The 18216-nt window shown below is 50.9% G+C and overlaps 1 protein-coding gene across 1 annotated transcript in view; it reads left to right on the top strand.

Annotated features, from left to right (window-relative positions):
- CD99 (CD99 molecule (Xg blood group)) overlaps positions 1 to 11104 on the top strand; it is a 34302-nt gene extending 23198 nt beyond the window's left edge. The window contains exons 8-11 of the mRNA XM_047715432.1: positions 1361 to 1438; positions 2840 to 2953; positions 8704 to 8760; positions 10536 to 11104. Of these exons, the coding sequence (XP_047571388.1) occupies positions 1361 to 1438; positions 2840 to 2953; positions 8704 to 8760; positions 10536 to 10561 (275 nt within the window). The 3' untranslated portion in view covers positions 10562 to 11104. The remainder of the gene's footprint in view (positions 1 to 1360; positions 1439 to 2839; positions 2954 to 8703; positions 8761 to 10535) is intronic.
- The last annotated feature ends 7112 nt before the right edge of the window (positions 11105 to 18216 follow it).

Here is an 18216-nt window from a genome sequence, read left to right as displayed (position 1 = left end):
TTGTAGATGCATCAAGGATGAGGACTGTTAAGACCTGCCCCACCAGGGCTGGTCCCTGGTTGCTGTGCTGATGGTTCAGGGAGCTACCCACCATATGCATGGGGCTGACTGCACATTTCTCAGACATCTCCTGAATACCCCAGTCACCTGTTTTTGCTTGGTGACTGTTGGGTGTCATCAATAACATGTGTTCTGTTATTTCATGAACGTAGAAATGAGACCAGATTCTCCACCTCTCTCTTTAAAACCTTAGCTTAGAGTAGGGTCCAGAGCAGTACTTAGATATAATACATCTTGTGTATATATAAATAAAAATTTAAGTTTACAATAATATGATAATGTCTTTATAGTAGTTTGAATATATTAATATTTATGATATGTACATGTAGGTAGTCTTAATATACACTTACAGTTCACCCTTGACCAACACAGGTTTGGTCTCCATGAGTCCATTTATTTCAATAAATACAATATAATCTTGTAAATGTATTTTCTCTCCCTCATGATTTTCTTTCTGTTTTTCTTTTTTCTTGATGATTTTCTTAATCACATGTTCTCTTCCCTAGCTTACTTCATTGTAAGAGTACTTTATTGTAATAGTGTAGTACATATGGGACTCCTGGGTGCCCCAGTTGGTTAAGTGGCTGCCTTTGGCTCAGGTCATGATCTTGGGTTCCTGGGATCGAGTCCCACATCGTGCTCCTTGCTCAGCGGGGAGCCTGCTTCTCCTTCAGCTGACCTGCCTGCCTCTCCCCTTGCTTGTGCTCTCTCTCTGACAAATAAAATCTTTTTTAAAAAAGAGAGAGTACAGTATGTAATATATAGAACGTACAACATATGTGTTACCAACTGTTTTTGTTATCAGGAAGCCAGCAGTCAACAGTAGGTTATTAGTAAATAATTAATTTGGGGGGGAATCAAAAGTTGTATATGGATTTTTGCCAGTACCATGGGTTGGCTCTCCTAATCCTCTTGCATTGTTCAAGGGGTCAACAGTACGTATCCTGGGAGTCAATAGGAACATGGCTTGGATCACTCCATAGCCATGGGCTGGGTCTTAGGTGGGCTCCAAGGCCCTGACTGGGATTCTGAGGGGTCAGAATCCATGAGGCACACAGGACTTACTGACTCTCCTGCAGCCCACCATGAGAGGAGTGGTTTGAGTTAGGAGCTGAGCCTGCGTGTCAGACAAACAGGAACGAATCCGATGACGTTTAGCAAAGTCGGGACTCAACGAAAGGAAAGGACTCCTGAGTTCCTTCACAACTCCAGTTCCCAGGAGTTGATCTATGGGATGATATTTTCTTTGCCAAAAATCTTCCCAACACGACTTGTCTGCAAGCCTGTTTCTCCCTTGCAGGAGGCGGTGGCGGTGGTGGTGGTGCTGGCGCTGGCGGCTCTGGCGGAGGAAGCCAAAATCATGACGGCGGGGAGCAGGGTATGTACACGTGGTTTCTGATGTCTTGGGTTTCTTATAGGCACTGTTGAGAAAAAGTGGAATGCAGTGGTCAAGACCAAACGTGTTGTGTTGGCTCTGTTGTCCTAAAGATGATGGCGGGCAACCTCCAAGTGTGGTTGCCTTGCCCCATGCACATCCCAAGCGCTCTGCTGAACTAGGTCATTGACCTTCTTGAGAAGGCTCAGCAAGGGGGTTCTGATGACACCCACACGTTAGGTTCACTCATCTTCCCACGGTGCCGTAAGAACCCTAACCGTAACCCATCTATTACCTGCAGTTCCCCAGAGAAACAGAGCCATTGGGATCTATCTAGATATAGATGTAGGTATAGATCTGTGGAAAGAGATTGATTGTAAGGAACTGTCCCCCATGGTGGTGGACGCTGAGAAGTTCTGTGATCTGCTGACTGCAAGCTGGACAACCAGGAGAAGCTCAGGTGTGGTTCAGTCCCAGTCCAGAGGACTGGGAACCAAGAAAGCTGGGAGGGCAAGTCCCGTCCTGAGTCTCAAGTCCCAAGAAGTAGGAGTGCCCATGCACAAAGGGCAGAAGAAGATGGCTGCCCCATCTGTGTGCTCTGTTCCGTGCAGGCCCTCTACAGATGGATTGATGCCCATCCTCACTGGTGAAGGCCACCTGCTTCACGTAGTCTGTAAATACAGACATTAATCTTTTGCGAGAACATCCATATGGACGTGCCCAGAAGGAATGTTTTTCCAGTCATCTGGTCACCCCGGGCCCAGTCCAGTGGACACAATTACCCTTCACACCATCCTTGATTGACTCACAGACTGGGATGTCCGGTGCTGCCACCATGCTTAGAAGTAGCTTAGCTGTCCACATGGCAGAGATACACGTGGTGTAAGAGTTACTGATAGCACGTGGAAACCACATTGCGGTAAATCCAATGGAAGTAGCAAAGGGGGTCAGCAGCTTTGATTCTCCGAAAATGTGTGAAGAGGATGATGTCCAGGACATCCCACTCCATGATGGGCATCATGCTGCCTTGCCTGAGAGTTTCTACCTCTAACTGTTAGGACCCCTGCCCTGGCCACAGGGATGGGAGGACGCAGGGTGTGTCATCAACCGGACACCTGTTTTGCACTGGAAGCGGTACATGTAGTCAGATGAATTCCAGTACCAGGTGGGACTTTCGGGGAGCAGCATGGCTGGTTCTTCGTGTCAAGCAAACGGGCTAGAGGTGGCGTTGGAAGTTGGGCAAGACTCAGGAGTGGGGTTTCCTCCACGGTCAACCTGGGACCCTGTGTCTTGACACTCAGTCCCACCTTTTTCCGGTGGGCAGGGCCTCCAGCCATGTGTCCTGTGTGTGGTCTGCTCTCTGCCAGTGTTCCCAGTCATGGTGCCATGTGTGTCTTCCCACAGCCGACTCCCCGGGGGTAGTCCCTGGCATCATTGGGGCCGTCGTGATGGCCGTGGTCGGAGCAGTCTCTAGCTTTATCGCCTACCAGAAGAAAAAGTTGTGCTTCAAAGAAAACGGTAAGGTTTTTGTGGCCGCGTCCTTCCCTTCATGCCTTACTAACTTGAAAGCTCTGCTGTCTCAAAACTAAAACAATGCAGAAGTCCCGTTGGCATGAGACACGTGGGAGGTGGCTGACAGTTCTAGAGATTGCTGGGAATAGTGGGATCGGACTCTGTAGCTTCCATTCCGGTGCCACCCGTGTGGAGTTGTGCAAATTTTGCCAGTCAGTAACCACCCCTGTCTTTGGGTTTTCCATCTCTAAAGGGGGGAGCTGATCATCTGCACACCACCAGACTTTTGTGAGGATTCATAGGGCTGTGTGTGAAAGTCCTGGCAGGTCGATTGGAGAAATGTAAGCTCTTGAAATTGTTTATTCATTCTAATTTATAACTGCGGTCATTCTCATCCCCCTTATGACAAGAGCGATGACTGGGGGGCCGCCATATTGTTTTCTCCAACCACGGGAAATAAAATCGAAACGCAGGATGGCTGATTGCCTTTCTGGTACCACCCCGAACTGACAGGTGCTTGCGAGGGTTTGGGGTGGGATATAAAATTTATAGGAGAATGTGGAGGGATTGGAACTCCAGCATAGGGATTGGAACTCCATTGTCGGGTGTTTGGGTACCATACAGGCAAGAGTCCTTGAAATATATAGGATTTGTCTCGAAGTCCGTAAGTTCTGTTTTGAACATGGCTCATGTTCTTGTATCTCTGAGTTGCTCTAAGTGTTGCCTTCCCTCTTGCAAGATGAACACAAGGGGTGGACTCCGCTGTGGCTTTAGGGGTCCCATGGTCTGTGGATGGAGCCTCATGCTGTCTGAACTTCTCAACCCACCTGTAGTTTCAGGTCCAGATTCGTACTTAGCCGTTGACCTCCATCTTCAAGGACCACTGCCTGAGGGCTCTAGGGAAACTCACAAAAGATTTGAATAGGTGGTGATACAAAATTTGTCTATAAGGAGGGAGTCTACCCTCAATCTCCCATCATTCTAGATTTTTAGATTCACAGACTCTGTTTGTAGCCTGAAACTGAAAGTCCCAAACGGCTTGTAGGTTCAGAGACTTAACAGAAGCTGCTGTTTGGCATCCCTCTCCTTACAGCAAAGGGGAAGGATACCTGATTATATCTATTTTCCACACGTGAGTGGGCGCCTTCCATCAGGGACCCTCAGGAAACCATGCTCGGTTGCCTGAATGTTAAGTATCCAGCATGTCCAAATGGATAGATGACCGAGGTCAAGGAGATGCCCAAGTGGACAGATGACCACGGTCAAGGACATGCCAAATGAAGAGAAGAGCGAGGGCAATGAAATGCCCAAGCGTGAGGTCAAGGATGTGCCCAAATGGAGAGAGAACCAAGGTCAAGGACGTGCCCAAGTGGACTTCATTTCTGCCCCCCTCTCTGAAAACGCTTAGCTCAGAGTCTGATGCCCAGCCAGCAGAGAATGCCTGCTTGGGAAGGATGCATGGGAAGTCTGGGCACAACGGTTTCCTGAAAATCTATAACTGACTGTCAGATCCAATTTGGATTTCCAAATTCAGTCGTATCGTGGACCTCAAAGCCTTTCTGTCACCTTGGGTTTGAGATATATGACCCCCTTGGATGTTATGATGCCAATTTGATTCATATGTCGAGGCACAGGGATTTGGGGGAGGACCCAAGAATCATAATGGACTTGATGTTGTCCCGTACTTGGAATGGGATTAGGAACTTGGAAAACCAAGTGTTCTCCATCTCCCTGTCCCCCATTCCTGGTCATTTTCATTGACCCAGAATTTTGTACAGTCTCTCGTTGTGCATGAGCGAAGTGAACATTGGGGGCAACTTTACCATCTTGATTTGCTTTCTGGTTTTTATGGGATTTATGATCTTTGCTGATACAGATGCACAAAGAAAATGTCCAAAAAATCCCCCCAAAAACAAAAACAACGCAACAAGGAAGCTGGTAGCTCTGATTTCAGTCATTAGGGACCTTGGTCTGCAGCTATAAAATGCCCATAAGACAAAGAAAATTAGGTGCTGTTTTTCAGCAAACTCCAGGATGGTATCACAGAAGAGTGAGTCATCTCTTCCAAGTCCTTGAAGAGACATTTTGGCATTCTTGACCTATTAGTAGATGAACTCAGGGCTTATCTCTATGGCATATTTTTATGAAGATGTAGAATTGAAGTGTTGGGATTCAGGCATTGGGATCGTGAATATCCTAGGCCTTTCGGTGGAGTTTGTGCAGGACTTTTGGTGGATGTTCTTTTTGGGATGGTGGTTTAAAGAAACACGTACCCACCTGGACCTGTAAGCATGGACATTTCCTAAGAAGGACGTGGCCATGGTGCGTCCCAGTGCATTCAAGAAACCATAGTTTTTTGGGGAAAACCATGGTTCTACAAGAGTGGGTGGTTCTCCAGGACCTTGTCATAATGTTGAATTTGGTAGGGTCTGTGAATTTGACTTGTGCGTGAAGGTCCGTCTCCATCAACTGGGTGGTCTCTCTACGGGGAAATGCATCCGTCAGATACCAGCCTTCCGTCTCTACATTCCCTGAAGTGCTTTTTAGTATCATGTTGGGAGCCGATGCCCGGAACAGTGTCCGTGGCCAACGCGGCTTGGTAGATCTGTCCTATATTCCTGGGGATTTTGATGTGTGCCTAAGAGTTTAATGTGACTTTTTTGCAAATGGCGCACGCTGGCCTGTCAAGAGCCGTCTCGGGCGTGGGCTTGTGGCGGATGTGGGTGTTTGTGGTTTGCCGTGTTGGCTTTGAGGGTCCAACGGCATGCATGGCGATGCACTCTGGGCGGCTGTCACTTGCTGTGCACGATGCTGTCCTTCTGCGTGCACGGTGGCTGATGTGGGCTCTCCTGTGTGTCCTTGTGTTATTTCCGGCAGGTGTGTGAGGTATTGCTGGGCTGAGCTGCTGGCCTGTCCCTTGTCTTCCTCTCCCTCCCAGCGTCGATGCTCTACCTTCACTTCCCTCTTGTCCCTGAACTGGCTTCCATCTCTGACCCATGCCTCCCACTGCCCATTGGCCTTTAAGCATCGCTTTAAAAAAAATCCTAAAAACCCGCTGTACTCCTGAGCACAAAGACTGTCTTTGTCAGAGCTGATGGCTGCTGCCTGGACTTTTGTATGCTCCGGGACCTCTGCAGACCTCCCCGGTCCCTTTTTCCATCTGGTTCGGTTTTCATTTCTCGACCTTTCGTTTCAGATGAGCCGCGGCCGTAGGGACGAGCAGGAAACCGTGCACACGCCTGGAGCTGCCCCAGTGTGATCTGTGTCCGCTGAGACGCAGAGTCTAACGCAAACCCTGGCATTTGCCCGGCTCCATGCGGCTAGTTAGTCAGTTGCCATGGGGATGGGATGCCTCCCCCCACCCCACCCCGATCCCGGATTCCGTGTCCCCCGTCCCTCCCCTCGCAGGTGCATGGACCCGCATAGTATTAGACTGTATTTGTGCACAAGGAGTTTTAGGACATGAGGAGGAATGCAACTGTTTTCTTCTAAACTTAAATCCGAGGGAAAGACATGGCGGCAGGCAGGGTGGTAGGTGTGGGGAGGGGGCTTAGTCCATGCCTCCATCCCGTCAGATTCACGTTTGCAGCTGAACAGGGCCAAACGGAGGGTCCCGAGGCACAGCCCACGTTGCATTTGCAGCTTTAAACGTCTGACTTTCCAGCCTCTGGAGTCCTTGTCCTCTGCACGTCCCAAGAAGCAGCTCCTTGCTGTCTCTCTGACCCGTATGATTTAAAAAATAATAATAATACGGGCCTGTCCTGTTTGACTCACTTCTCCAGTAAGGAAAGGAAAAGAAAAAAAAAAATCCCATGATTTAGGAACAACCTAAAAATCTCACCGTCGTAGAATTTGGAAGTCTGTGGAGAACGGAGTGGAGCGTGTCACTGGCCGGAGAGTCCGTACACTCTAGATTGTCCTGTAAACGGGAAATCATCCGTGGGTGTTTTCCTGCCCCAGGCACGTTCTGGCCTCTCCCTTCCCTGGGTGTTTGGAAGGTTGTGGGGTTCGCGCGGGCGGTGAATGGGGAGGGAGCTGTCGTGAGGGCTCTAAGTGCTTTGCTCCTGGGTCTGGTCCCCACCCCCCACCGCCGCCTGTGGTCACCTTGGCCACCGCTGGCTCTTTGGAGGATGTCCCTGCTGATCTGTCCGTTCCTATAAAATGACGCTTGTTCCCCGGTGGGTCTGAACCCGGTGTGCGCGCTCCCATCCCAAGAAGGAAGCCGTCCGTGTAACTGCCTCAATTCAGGCACGGCGGGTCGGCGGTGCCCCAGGGCGGTGGTCTTGGCTCCAAATGCACGTTGTACAAGTATGTCCATGAATAGTCCCCAGCCAAAGAAGCCCGTAAAGCTGCCCTTTCTATGACGGTCCTCCTAGGGACAGTGGGTCCCCAGCGCCGACGAAAAGCGTGTGCATTGGTTTTGTTTATTTTCAGATACGCTGTGGGTGGCTTTTCCTGGTTGCAGGGCAGGGCGGAGAGGGTGGGATGCAGGGTGCGTCTTGTGGAACGGGGTGTCCCCTTAGGGGCAGAGGTGCGTGGTGTCTCCCGGGCTGGCATAGGTCTCCTGTGGGAGACGGGGAGTCTGGCTGTGCACCCCTGCTGGTCGCAAGGCCTGGCGTCTCCTTGGAGTGTCGCCAAGGGGTGGGAACAGGTCCAGCAAAGAGCCCGGCCGTCAGGATCGGGGAGAGGTGCCCGGGTGGCCAAGCCCCGTCAGAATCACGACTAGCATCACCAACGGTCCTGGTGTTTGGGCTCCGTGCCCCGTGCATGCTGGGTCCTGCTCCCCGGAGAGCAGACATCTGTCCTGTCCCAGGCCACGTCCACCCTCCGCGTCTTCCCGGCTCCCCGTGCGTGCTCATTCTGGGGTCCTGCTCCCTCCAACGTCCAGCCGTGACACTGGTACCTCGAGAAGGTTCTCCGAGGACCAGCGGTGTGTGACACCAACATCGAAAAGCATCAGAAGGGCACATGCCCTTTCCGTGTTGTCCCCAAAAGGACGTTGCCATGACGATGCTGCATTCTTCCAAGCGTCCCTGTTGCACTTGGCTCCGCAGTGTCACCTGATGGCCTGTCCTCCAGCCATCGGCTGGGAACCCCGCGTGTGCTCAGGACCTCCCTCCGGCCCCCATCCTGCGGGAGACGCACCACTGGTGCCGTTCAGGGCCTCTAGCAGCTCTGGGTCTCCCGCGGCGGGGACAGGGCGACCGACGGTGGGATTCTGGCACACCCACCGGGACCCGCAGTGAAGGCATGTGGCGTGTCTGCTCTGTTCTCGCCCCGAGCCGGGCACTTTTGTACAAACTTCCAAGCTCTGTGAACGGTCTGGGACGGCGTCCACTCGGGGCCCCTAACCCGAGCCACACCGTCCAGAAATAAACCGCCTTTTGTCCCTGACTCTGTCCCTTGTCTTGAATTCCGTCGACTTCCGGAGGGGATCCCGGTCTTGGGGAGGGGACACTGGGGACTGTGGTCGTGTGCTCGGATGCCAAAGAGAAATTTCGGGGAAAAAAGCTTTTTTTAATTGACCAAAACTGGGAAAACCCGAAATCAAGCCAACGGGACCCGGTGAGGTCCCCTTAGCGTTTGGTTCTCTGTGGACGGAGCTGCCTCGGGTGGGTCTGGGCGTCCGTCCCTCCAGGTCCCACTGATGTGGGCCGTTCGGGAGGTGGGTGGGGGCTCACTGTGCTTGGCGGTGACATTAGGGGGGGACTTCTGTGTACTGACCCCCTTGGGGTATCTTCTGTGCTTCCTTTCAGCTGACCAGGGTGAGGCCAGCACCAAGAACCAGCAGAGCACCAACGCGGACCAGCCCGGTGAGTCGCGGGTCCTGGGACCGATGTCTTCCTGGGACCATGAGCAGAATGAGGGCCACGGGATGGTTTTTTTTTCCCCAGCGAGGGGAGCTTCTGTGAGCGCGTTTCCCTATTTATAGGGACGTGGGGACATACCCCTTTGCCCCGCGAGAGGCAGCGTGTAGGGAATGGGACGCGTGCGGACCCGAGATCAGGGTCGCGTGACATCGTAACGGACCCTTTGGGGACGTCTGTGTCTCACGGGCTGCGACTTCCCGTTGTAAACCTTAAATGAGCTGCTGAGCGAAATCGCGGCCTGAAATCATGCCACATTAATAAAAACCACGGGACTGGATTGAGGAAATTACGTCCGGTGAGATCTGGTGGATCAGAGACATTTTTGTCGCTAGGATGTCGCTAGGAGAAAACGCCTTTTCCTATTTGTTTTTTCCCTACTTTTCTGGGAGTTTGCATTTTTCCCCCCCCTAGGAAAAAACGCCTTCTATATTTTTAAATTTTATTTTTCCTGGAGTACTTTTGTTTTGTTTTGTTGGGTTTTTTTGGGTTCTTTTGTAGAAGAAAATGCGTTCTCCTATTTCTTTCTCTAGGGAAATAATGCCTTCTATGATTTTTATCCCATTTTTCCTGGAGTATGTTTTTCTTTTCTTTTTTTTTTTTTTTTTTTTTAGGAGAAAATGCCTTCTCCTATTTTTTTTTTCCTAGTTTTCCAGGAGTATGTATTTCTTTTTACCTAGGAAAAAATGCCTTCTTTATTTTTTAATCCTATTTTCCTGGAGTATTTTTGGTTTTGTTTTTGTTTTTTTTGTTTGTTTGTTTGTTTTTTGGGGTTATTTTGTAGGAGAAAATGCTTTCTCCTATTTCTTTCTCTAGGAAAATAATGCCTTCTATGTGTTTTATACTATTTTTCCTGGAGTATGTTTTGTTTTTTTTTTTTTTTTTTTTAGGAAAAAATGCTTTCTCTTATTTTTTTTTCCCTACTTTTCCTGGAGTATGTATTTTCTTTTTTCTAGGAAAAATATGCCTTCTGTATTTTTCGCCATTTTTTTCCTGGAGTATGTTTTTGTTTATTTTTTCTAGGAGAAAATGCCTTCTGTTTTTTCCTGTACTTTTCCTGGAGTATGTATTTTTTTTCTAGGAAAAAAAAAATGCCTTCTATGTTTTTTATCCTAATTTCCTGTAGTATTTTTGTTTTGCTTTGTTTTGTTGTTTTTGGGGAGGTTTTTTTTGGTTATTTTGTAGGAGAAAATGCCTTCTGTTTTTTTCCTTAGGGGAAAAAATGCCTTCTATATTTTTCCTCCTATTTTTCCTGGAGTATGTTCTTATTTTTTTGCTTTTTGTTTTTTTAGGAGAAAATTCCTTCTCCTTTTTTTTCCCCTGGCTTTCCTGGAGTTTGAAATTTTTTTTCCCCTCGGAAAAAAATGCTTTCTTTATTTTTTCCCCATTTTTCATGGCGTATGTTTTTATTTTATTTATTTATTGTTTTTTCTAGGAGAAAATGCCTTCTCCTGTTGTTTTTTTTTTTTCCCTCCTTTTCGTGGAGTATGTATATTTTCTTCTAGCTAGAGTTGATCATCCACGGCAATTTGGTGACTCTTTTTCCCCAGGCAGGTCAGAGTCAGGATTTGCTTTCTGTCCACGACGAGTTTCGCGCTCACCTACCTTCTAGGGGAGTCCCCCGCGTCTGAAGTGTTTCAGGAGCAGCCGGTGACGTGCGGGTTTTGGGGGGAGCCGGGAATACCTAGTGAAGTCTTTTCTCGTCTGTTTGTCCTTGACAGTCCAGTGGAGTCTTCTGGAAAAATAGAAGCTTGGCCACGATGCACGTCCGTGACACAATTCCCAGCAGAAGGACAAGACTCGCCCGCTGTGTCTTCCCGAAAAACATGTGCACGGGCGGCGGCGGCCACGGCGGGCTCCAGCCACGTCCTGCCCGCGCCTGTCCTTACATCGAGACGCTTTGTTTTGACCTTGACATACGTTGCGCGTGTTTGCACCACGCCGGGTAGACAAGGGGGGTTCTAATGCTGCGTGTCACCTTCAGAGGGGAACTGTGCTCCCCCTCTCCGGGGTTGTTAGGGCTTTCCCTGTGGGGTGGGAGAGACCGATTGTCCATGGCAGAGTCTTTTCAATACCGACCCCGCACAGATTCTCCCTCCTGGAACTCTGGGCCGTTTACCCCACCACGTGTCAACCAAACAGAACCGTCCCTGGCGTTGACCCTTGGATACAGTGAGATAAACCTTCCACTGGTGTCCTCAAGGTTTCCTTCATTGGATAGGATTTTTTGTTTTGTTTGTTTTGTTCTTGTTTTCCACACCAGACTAATAAAAAAGAAACAAGAAACCAAGTACTTTTTTACTTAAATATTTTGCCATGGGGTGACGTTTAAAGAAGGCCGTGGAAACCAGTGGGATGGACCCCGTGGCCCCTCTTCTGGGACTGTAGGACAGGCAGTCAACCCAAGTGTGCCCCTGTGTTTTCGGGGTTTTTCGTTCGCTGCCTGCTTTCCTTTACTGGTCTTGGTACATTGGGAACAAGGAGTTCTCAGCATCCAGATACTCCCCTGCACTGAATACTTCTCTGTATTCAGACACTCCCTTGTTTGAGATGCTCTCCTGCATCAGATACTCCCCTGCATTGCATACTTCTCTGTTTTCAGATACTTCCTTGCATTCAGATACTCCCCTGCATCAGAAACTTCTATACATTCAGATACTCCCCTGTATCAGATACTTCTCTATATTCAGATACTCCCCTACACCCAGATACTCCCCTGCATTGCATACTTCTCTGTATTTAGATACTCCCTTGCATTCAGATACTCCTCTACATTGCATACTTCTCTATATTCAGATACTCCCTTGCTTTAGATACTCCCGTGCTTTCAGATACTCCCCTACATTGCATACTTCTCTGTATTCAGATACTCCCTTGCATTCAGACACTCCCCTGCATCAGGTACTTCTGTACATTCAGATACTCCCCTGCATCACATACTCCTCTGCACTTCAGCTACTCCCCTGAATCGGATCTTCTCTGTATGTCAGATACTCCTCTGAGTCAGATACTCTTCTACATTTCAGATACTCCCCCGAATCAGATATTGCCCCTGCATTCAGATACTCCCGTCTTCTTCCATGTGGGTTTTTGGTGGAAATTTGCTAACGGTCATGTCTTTACCAAGTGTATTAACGCTGGGGTGGGAGACGTTGCTCGAACTTTGGGGTAACACTGCTTGGTGGCAGACGAGCTCCTGCTGTTTCCTAATGAGTGGAAAGGAACACGTCTACTCTTCCTCCTTGACGAAAATGGCTTCATTTAATTATTTCTGAGCTTTTATATGAGGAATCTTAGGGTTACGGTTTTGAAATCAGGATTAGAAATTTTATGTGGAGGGGATGCCTGGAGGAGCTCCATGGGTGAAGCATCTGCCTTCAGCTCAGGTCACCATCCTGGGGTCCTGGGATCAAATCCCAGTTCGGGCTCCCTGCTCAGTGGTGAGCCTGCTTCCCCCTCTGCCTGCTGCTCCCCTGCTTGTGTTCTCCTTTGTCAAATAAATAAAGTCTTTTTAAAAAATCCTTTAAAAAAAGGAAATTTATGTAGGGCTAGCGGAAGACCCGGGAACCCAGTTAGAGGGTTTAAACCTCGTTATGAATGCGTTTAGCCAACCAGCGTGAGCTGGGTACAGGTTGTCAGCCTCAGGAACACGCAGACATTGAACATTTGTGCAAGCATGTGGGCATTTATTTATTGTCTGAGGTCAGCTTTGTTAGGGTGTGTGTCTGTGTGTGTGCGTGTGTGTGTGTTTAGCCTAAATACACGAAGATTGTGCAAATTCACGGTGTTCCCGCTGCTGTCCCAGGTGTCCTCCAAAAGCTGTGCAGACATTATGGGCCTTGCCCACCTGTTGAAAACACGGCATCGAATCCCTGGTTTGACGTTACATTTCTCTCAACGCAGGTGGGGTTGGGGATGTGTGGGAAAATCCATTTGCCCGCTGTTTATGGGGGAGACATTTGAAGACACCCTTTGCCATTTTTACACGTGTCCCTGTTCCCGTTGTTATCATTTCTGTTTCCTTTCCTCTCTCCAGTGGATCGAAGCTTTTGTTCCCGAGAATGAACGTGGAAACCCACGTGGGTTCTCGGTGTTGAAGGTACAGAGGACGCAAACGTGAAATCCTTCTGATCAGCTCTGTCCCGTCTGTGTGTCCTGAATGGGAGCTGTTTGGGCTGACACCAGTGCAGGAGACCGGGGTCCTGTGACTGGGGGGACAGATGACGTGGCCGTCCTGCACCTGTGACACATGGGGGTGCGACGACCACGTGCATCCCAGGACCACACAACCCACATCCCAGAACCCCAATGCAGACTGCCATCTGAGTGGTTTTTATGACTCTGCATCGTTTTATTATTTTTAACCTATTTTTATAAAGATTTTATTTATTGAGAGAGAGAGAGAGCAGGAGGCAGAAAGAGAGAGAGAAGCAGACTCCGTGCTGAGCAGAGAGCCCAATGCAGGACTCCATCCCAGGACCCCAGGATCATGACCTGAGCCGAAAGCGGACACTTCACCAGCGAGCCACCCAGGCGCCCCACTCTGTGTGGTTTTAAAATTCCGTAAGAACAGGCACATTTGGGGATGTATGAAAATTTTGTAGACTTCGAAACTGTGTGTCCACGCATCACGTTTCGTGGTCGCGCAGATCTCCCGTTTTCAGAATGCGTGCAGCTACCTCCCACCTATAACGGCCAAATAGGGTGGTTTCCCCAGATCCCGCGTGGCTTGCAGAGATGGACCCACTGACCCCTCTGGCCCTTGACGGGGCAGAGCTGGGGAGGCCTGCAAGGATTTCTGACCTCGGCTGTGCCCAGTTCACGGGAGCGTCTCGGGCCAGGAGTGCCTGACAAGGGAACACCGTGTCTCGTTCCGCTGCTCTGGGGATGGCCACTATGGCCCGATGTGGCTTGTGCACACAGCCTGGTTTCGCGGAAGCCGGCTTCCCTGGAGGCCGGCTTCTCCTTCCTGTACCTGCCTGTCCTGCACCTGGGAGCTGCCCCGTCTCACCAGACGGGGATGGGGGTCGTTCTGCCCCACCGTGTGCTGCAGGTGGACAAAGATGGGAGCAAAAACACTCCTGTCCCTCTTCCATGTAGCAGCTCATACCACGGGTGGGAAGCACTGAAACCGCAGAAGCATGTTGTGTCTTTGTTCTGGAGACCCGAAGTCCGGTACCACGCTGGGCACCGCACCGGTTCCCGGTAGAGCCTCCCAGGGACAGTCTGCTCCCTGTCTGTGTCCCCGCTCCCCGGGGCAGGTGGAGGGCCTGGGCGTCCCTTGGCTGGTCCCACTCTGCCTCTGTGTGCCCATCTGTGTGCAAACGTCCCCGTTTGTCTGGAAACACCGAACACCGGTCATGTCCCACCTGAGTCCTGCGTGACCCCGTCCTAACCGATTTCACTGACACTTCCCCAAAGTCCAGCAAATCTCACATTCTGCAGGATTTCCAGGGACGGCTCCAATATGGGATTTGGGGGGCAGGAACAGAGGGGGGGATGGTCACAATTCAACTGCGTCCTTGGGAAACCACCCATCTGCTTTCTGCCTCTGGTTCCCATTGTGAACGCTTCGGGGACCCGGACTCACACGGATGTGGCCTTTGGTGTCTGTTTTCTGGCACTGACTGTGCGGTTTTGCAAGTTTGTCCACAGGGCAGTGTCTCTGTTCCTTTTCCTGCTTGGGGAAATGGGGAGGAAACGTCTTAGCGAGCACGTCCCCTGCCACACTCGATGGTCCCGTGGGGAGTTTGGCATCAGACGTGCAGGTTTCCTGAAAGCATCACACACACACACACACACACACACACACACACACCTGTGTGCACCCCAGCGTGCCCTGCGTCCCTCACCTCCAACAGGATGACCCTGGGTGGACAGAACCAGAACCGGATCTCCCGATGCTCGAGGCACACGTGCATCTCCAGGTGCCGGAGGAAAAAAAAATGCAGAAAACCTCAGGGTTCGTTGCTCTTTTCACATCTGTTTAGGCTAAATCCAGCTCTTTTGTGTGCGTAGGGGAAGGTGGTTTACAAACCGCCTTCACGACCAGGATGTATTTTTTGTGTGTGTCTTGGGCACGAATGCCGTGGGTCAGACGGTTCCGAGCCTTTTGGAAATGGTGAGTTTGTACGTCTCCCCGGCGCGTGGAGGGAGGCGGCCGGCAAGGGTCCGTCAGCGTGTGTCGGTGGGTGAGGAGGCGTAATCACAGCGTCTTACAGACGCGCGGCCGTGAAGTCTGGGAAAACGGGGAAAACTTCCTTGGATTGGCGACCCGGCTGCATCTCTTCTGCGGACGGATTCCCAACTGAGGATATAAAGAATCTGGCTCTTCTGTAAAATGCCTGCAAGGTCGATAGCGTGGGTTTGTCTGGTTTTGTTTTTGTTTTCTTTTGCCTTTTGTGGGGAATGCGGGAAAGGAAAGGAAAGGAAAGGAAGAAAGAAAACGAGAGAGGAAGGAGGGAAGAAGAAAAGGAAGGAAGACAGAGGACAGGACACATTTTGCAGACTCAGACGGTTTCCGTCCCAGCTGGCACCGCGGGTCCCGGAGAGGACAAAGCACTGAACGATGGCACATGACCCTCGAACCCTCTTCCTCGCAACTGAGTGCTACCCCGGCTGTATTGACGGCGGCCAGTCACCGGGTGCCCTATGCAGCCTTTTTTCTGCCGTGCATTCTCCACCGTGGGGCGGCCACAGGAAAGCCGGGCTCTGGGTCCCCGAAAGTGCTCTTACGTAAGGCGAGTGCCTGCGCTTTCCCATGCAGGTCCGCGTGTCAGGGAGGACGGACGGGCTCTTGGGAAATGCATTCGGTTGGGCTCCCACCCGTGTCTGAGAACAGTACTGTTGTGCCCGATTCCTAGTGCTGATGGGAGGGGAGGGAAAACCCACAACGGCGTGAAGCAGGTGCGCATGTGACAGTTTGCAACGGCGCTGATGAACAGGACGGGGCTTTCCTAGCGTGACCGTGGCGATGGTCCGCTGATACATAGCATGGCGGGCTTGGGGGGTAATTTCTACACTGGAAGAAAAGGCTTATGCGTAGTCAGGACCTTTTTGGTCTTTTGTTTCAAAGAAAGGAACATCTACGAATGTCTCCTTGTTGCTGTGACAAAGAATTACCAATCATGCAGCTTAAAACCACAGGAATTCATCAAGTATCTCAGGTCTGGAGACCAGATGTCTGAGATCCAGGCAGGGCAGGGATGCTGAGAACCAGGCGGGGCGGGACCACTGGGATCCAGGTGGGGCACGGTCGTGCTCCCTCCTGAACGTCTTAGAGAGGGTCCTTCCTGCCTCTTTCAGCTTCTGGAGCTCCAGGCATCTCTGGGCTCATGGCCACGTCCCTCCCATCTCTGCCTCCATCTTCACGTGGCTTCTCCTCTGCATCTCTGTCTCCTCTATGTCTTACAATGTCATTGGATTTAGATCCCATCTGGATCACCATGCGAAGGTCCACTTCTCTGGGCCCACCCGGCTCCTCGTAACTAACTACATTTGCAAGAACCTTATTTCCAAATAAAGTCCCGTTTTGAGTTCCTGGCGTTGAGGACCATGACGTATGTTTCCAAGGAGACACAACTCAGCCGAAAACACCGATTTGTCCATCTCTCGAGGGTATGGTGCCTGTTGAGTTAGCTCAGTGTCACACGCCTCTCTATGCTTGACACCAAGCAGGTAATTGCCAAGTAGTTGATGGGTAACAGACGTGAGACTTTGAGACGTAAAGAATACTCAGGAAACCAGAAAAACAGACGCCCTCTTCACTCAACGAAAAGCCAACCGGTCCCGAGCCAGAGTTCTCTCTTCACGCCAAGCACCGGACATCACGCTTGACTTTGCTCTCTAATGCTAGGGTCAACCCAACCCACGCTGGACCAAAGACGGACGGCTGGATGGTCACCTCCATTCCCTTCACCAGCCCCTTCATCTAATTTCCTCTCTGTTTAACGTAACAGGTGGTTTTTGAACCCATGCTTCGGGCCAACCATCCACAGGACACATTGAGGACGCATGAGTCTGGGACTCGGGTTGTCTGGATTTAGATGATTTTTAAAGATTTATTTATTTATTTGACAGGGAGAGAGAGAGCGGGTGGAACTGTAGAGGGAGAGAGAGAATCTCCAGCAGACTCTGCATTGAGCAGGAAGCCCCACGCAGAGCTGGACCTCACGACTCTGAGATCATGACCTGAGCCAAAATCAAGACTCAGATACTTACCGACTGAGCCCCAGTATCAACTGTGCAACCCCACTGACCTCCAAATGCCACATCCCCATCCCTACATGGACAAGGAATGGTTTAGCAGACAAACTATCCCCCCCAGATGTACGGAATATCATGGGTGCTCTATCAGATGCTGTCACATGACATGTGCTAAGTCACACCCTACGTCCATGAGGAACGAGGCAAATAATGGCTACTCTTCGCCTCTGGGGCACTTGTCCTACTTGGCACAGTTGTCCATCTGGGCTGGTATGACAAGATACCAAGGACTGGGCGGCTCAAACAATAGACACTTATCTCTCACTGTCCTGGAGGCTGGGAGTCTGAGATCCAGGCTGGGCCAGGGCTGGTTCCTCCTGAGGCCGCTCTCCGTGGGACATAGACCCCACGTCTCCCCGTGTCCTCATGTGGCAGACTGAGAGATCTCTGGTTTCTCTTCCTCTTCTCCTCAGGACACAATCCCATCATGGTGCCCACCTTCCTGACCTAATCTCAGTGTAGTCACTCCCAAGGGGGCCATGTCCAATCCCATCCCATTGGAAGATGGGGCTGTGATATATGAAACTTAGGGGGATGCAGACCTTCAGTTGATAACCGTTGGCGGTGTGCATGGCGCCCCCTAGAGTTGTCCCACATAGTGGCCCTGGGCTTCTTTTTTGTACTGAGGGCCTTCAGCCTACAACTTCCTCGGCCCAAACCCTCTGTCCGTCCCACCTTGTGTCCTTCCTTCTCAGCATTTACAGTCCTCTCGAGGCCACTGCCCTCCCCAGAAGTTTTCTGACACCCAGCTGAGTTCAGCACCTGCCAGGGCCCCCCCACCCCGCCTCCGAGGCCTCGGTGTGCATCCCTGCCTGATGCAATGACCACCGACCACCGTCCGGCTTAACCTTCGATGTCCCCTCCTCTTTGTCCACAACGATGCATTCCTCGCCACCGCAAACCCGGCACCCAATGTGGGCCTGGCTCAGAAGATGTTTGTGTCCCCCGTGTTTGTGGTACGAATGCATGAGCTCGTCCTGAAATCCCCCGTGGGGAAGCAGGGAGCTTGGAACGCACAGATCTGTGGGCAGGGAGCGTCCTCCCCGGGCTCAGAGTTGGCAAAGCTTTGATCTCGGGGCACCTCCCACGCAGGCAGGGAGCAGAGTTGTCAAGCAGGTGTGCCGGCTTCCCGAAGCG

Source organism: Lutra lutra, chromosome X (genome assembly GCF_902655055.1).
Source record: "Lutra lutra chromosome X, mLutLut1.2, whole genome shotgun sequence".
NCBI classification, from domain to species: Eukaryota; Metazoa; Chordata; class Mammalia; order Carnivora; family Mustelidae; genus Lutra; species Lutra lutra.
Note: the sequence above shows the minus strand (reverse complement) of the source record. Positions and strands in the feature narration are given on the sequence as shown.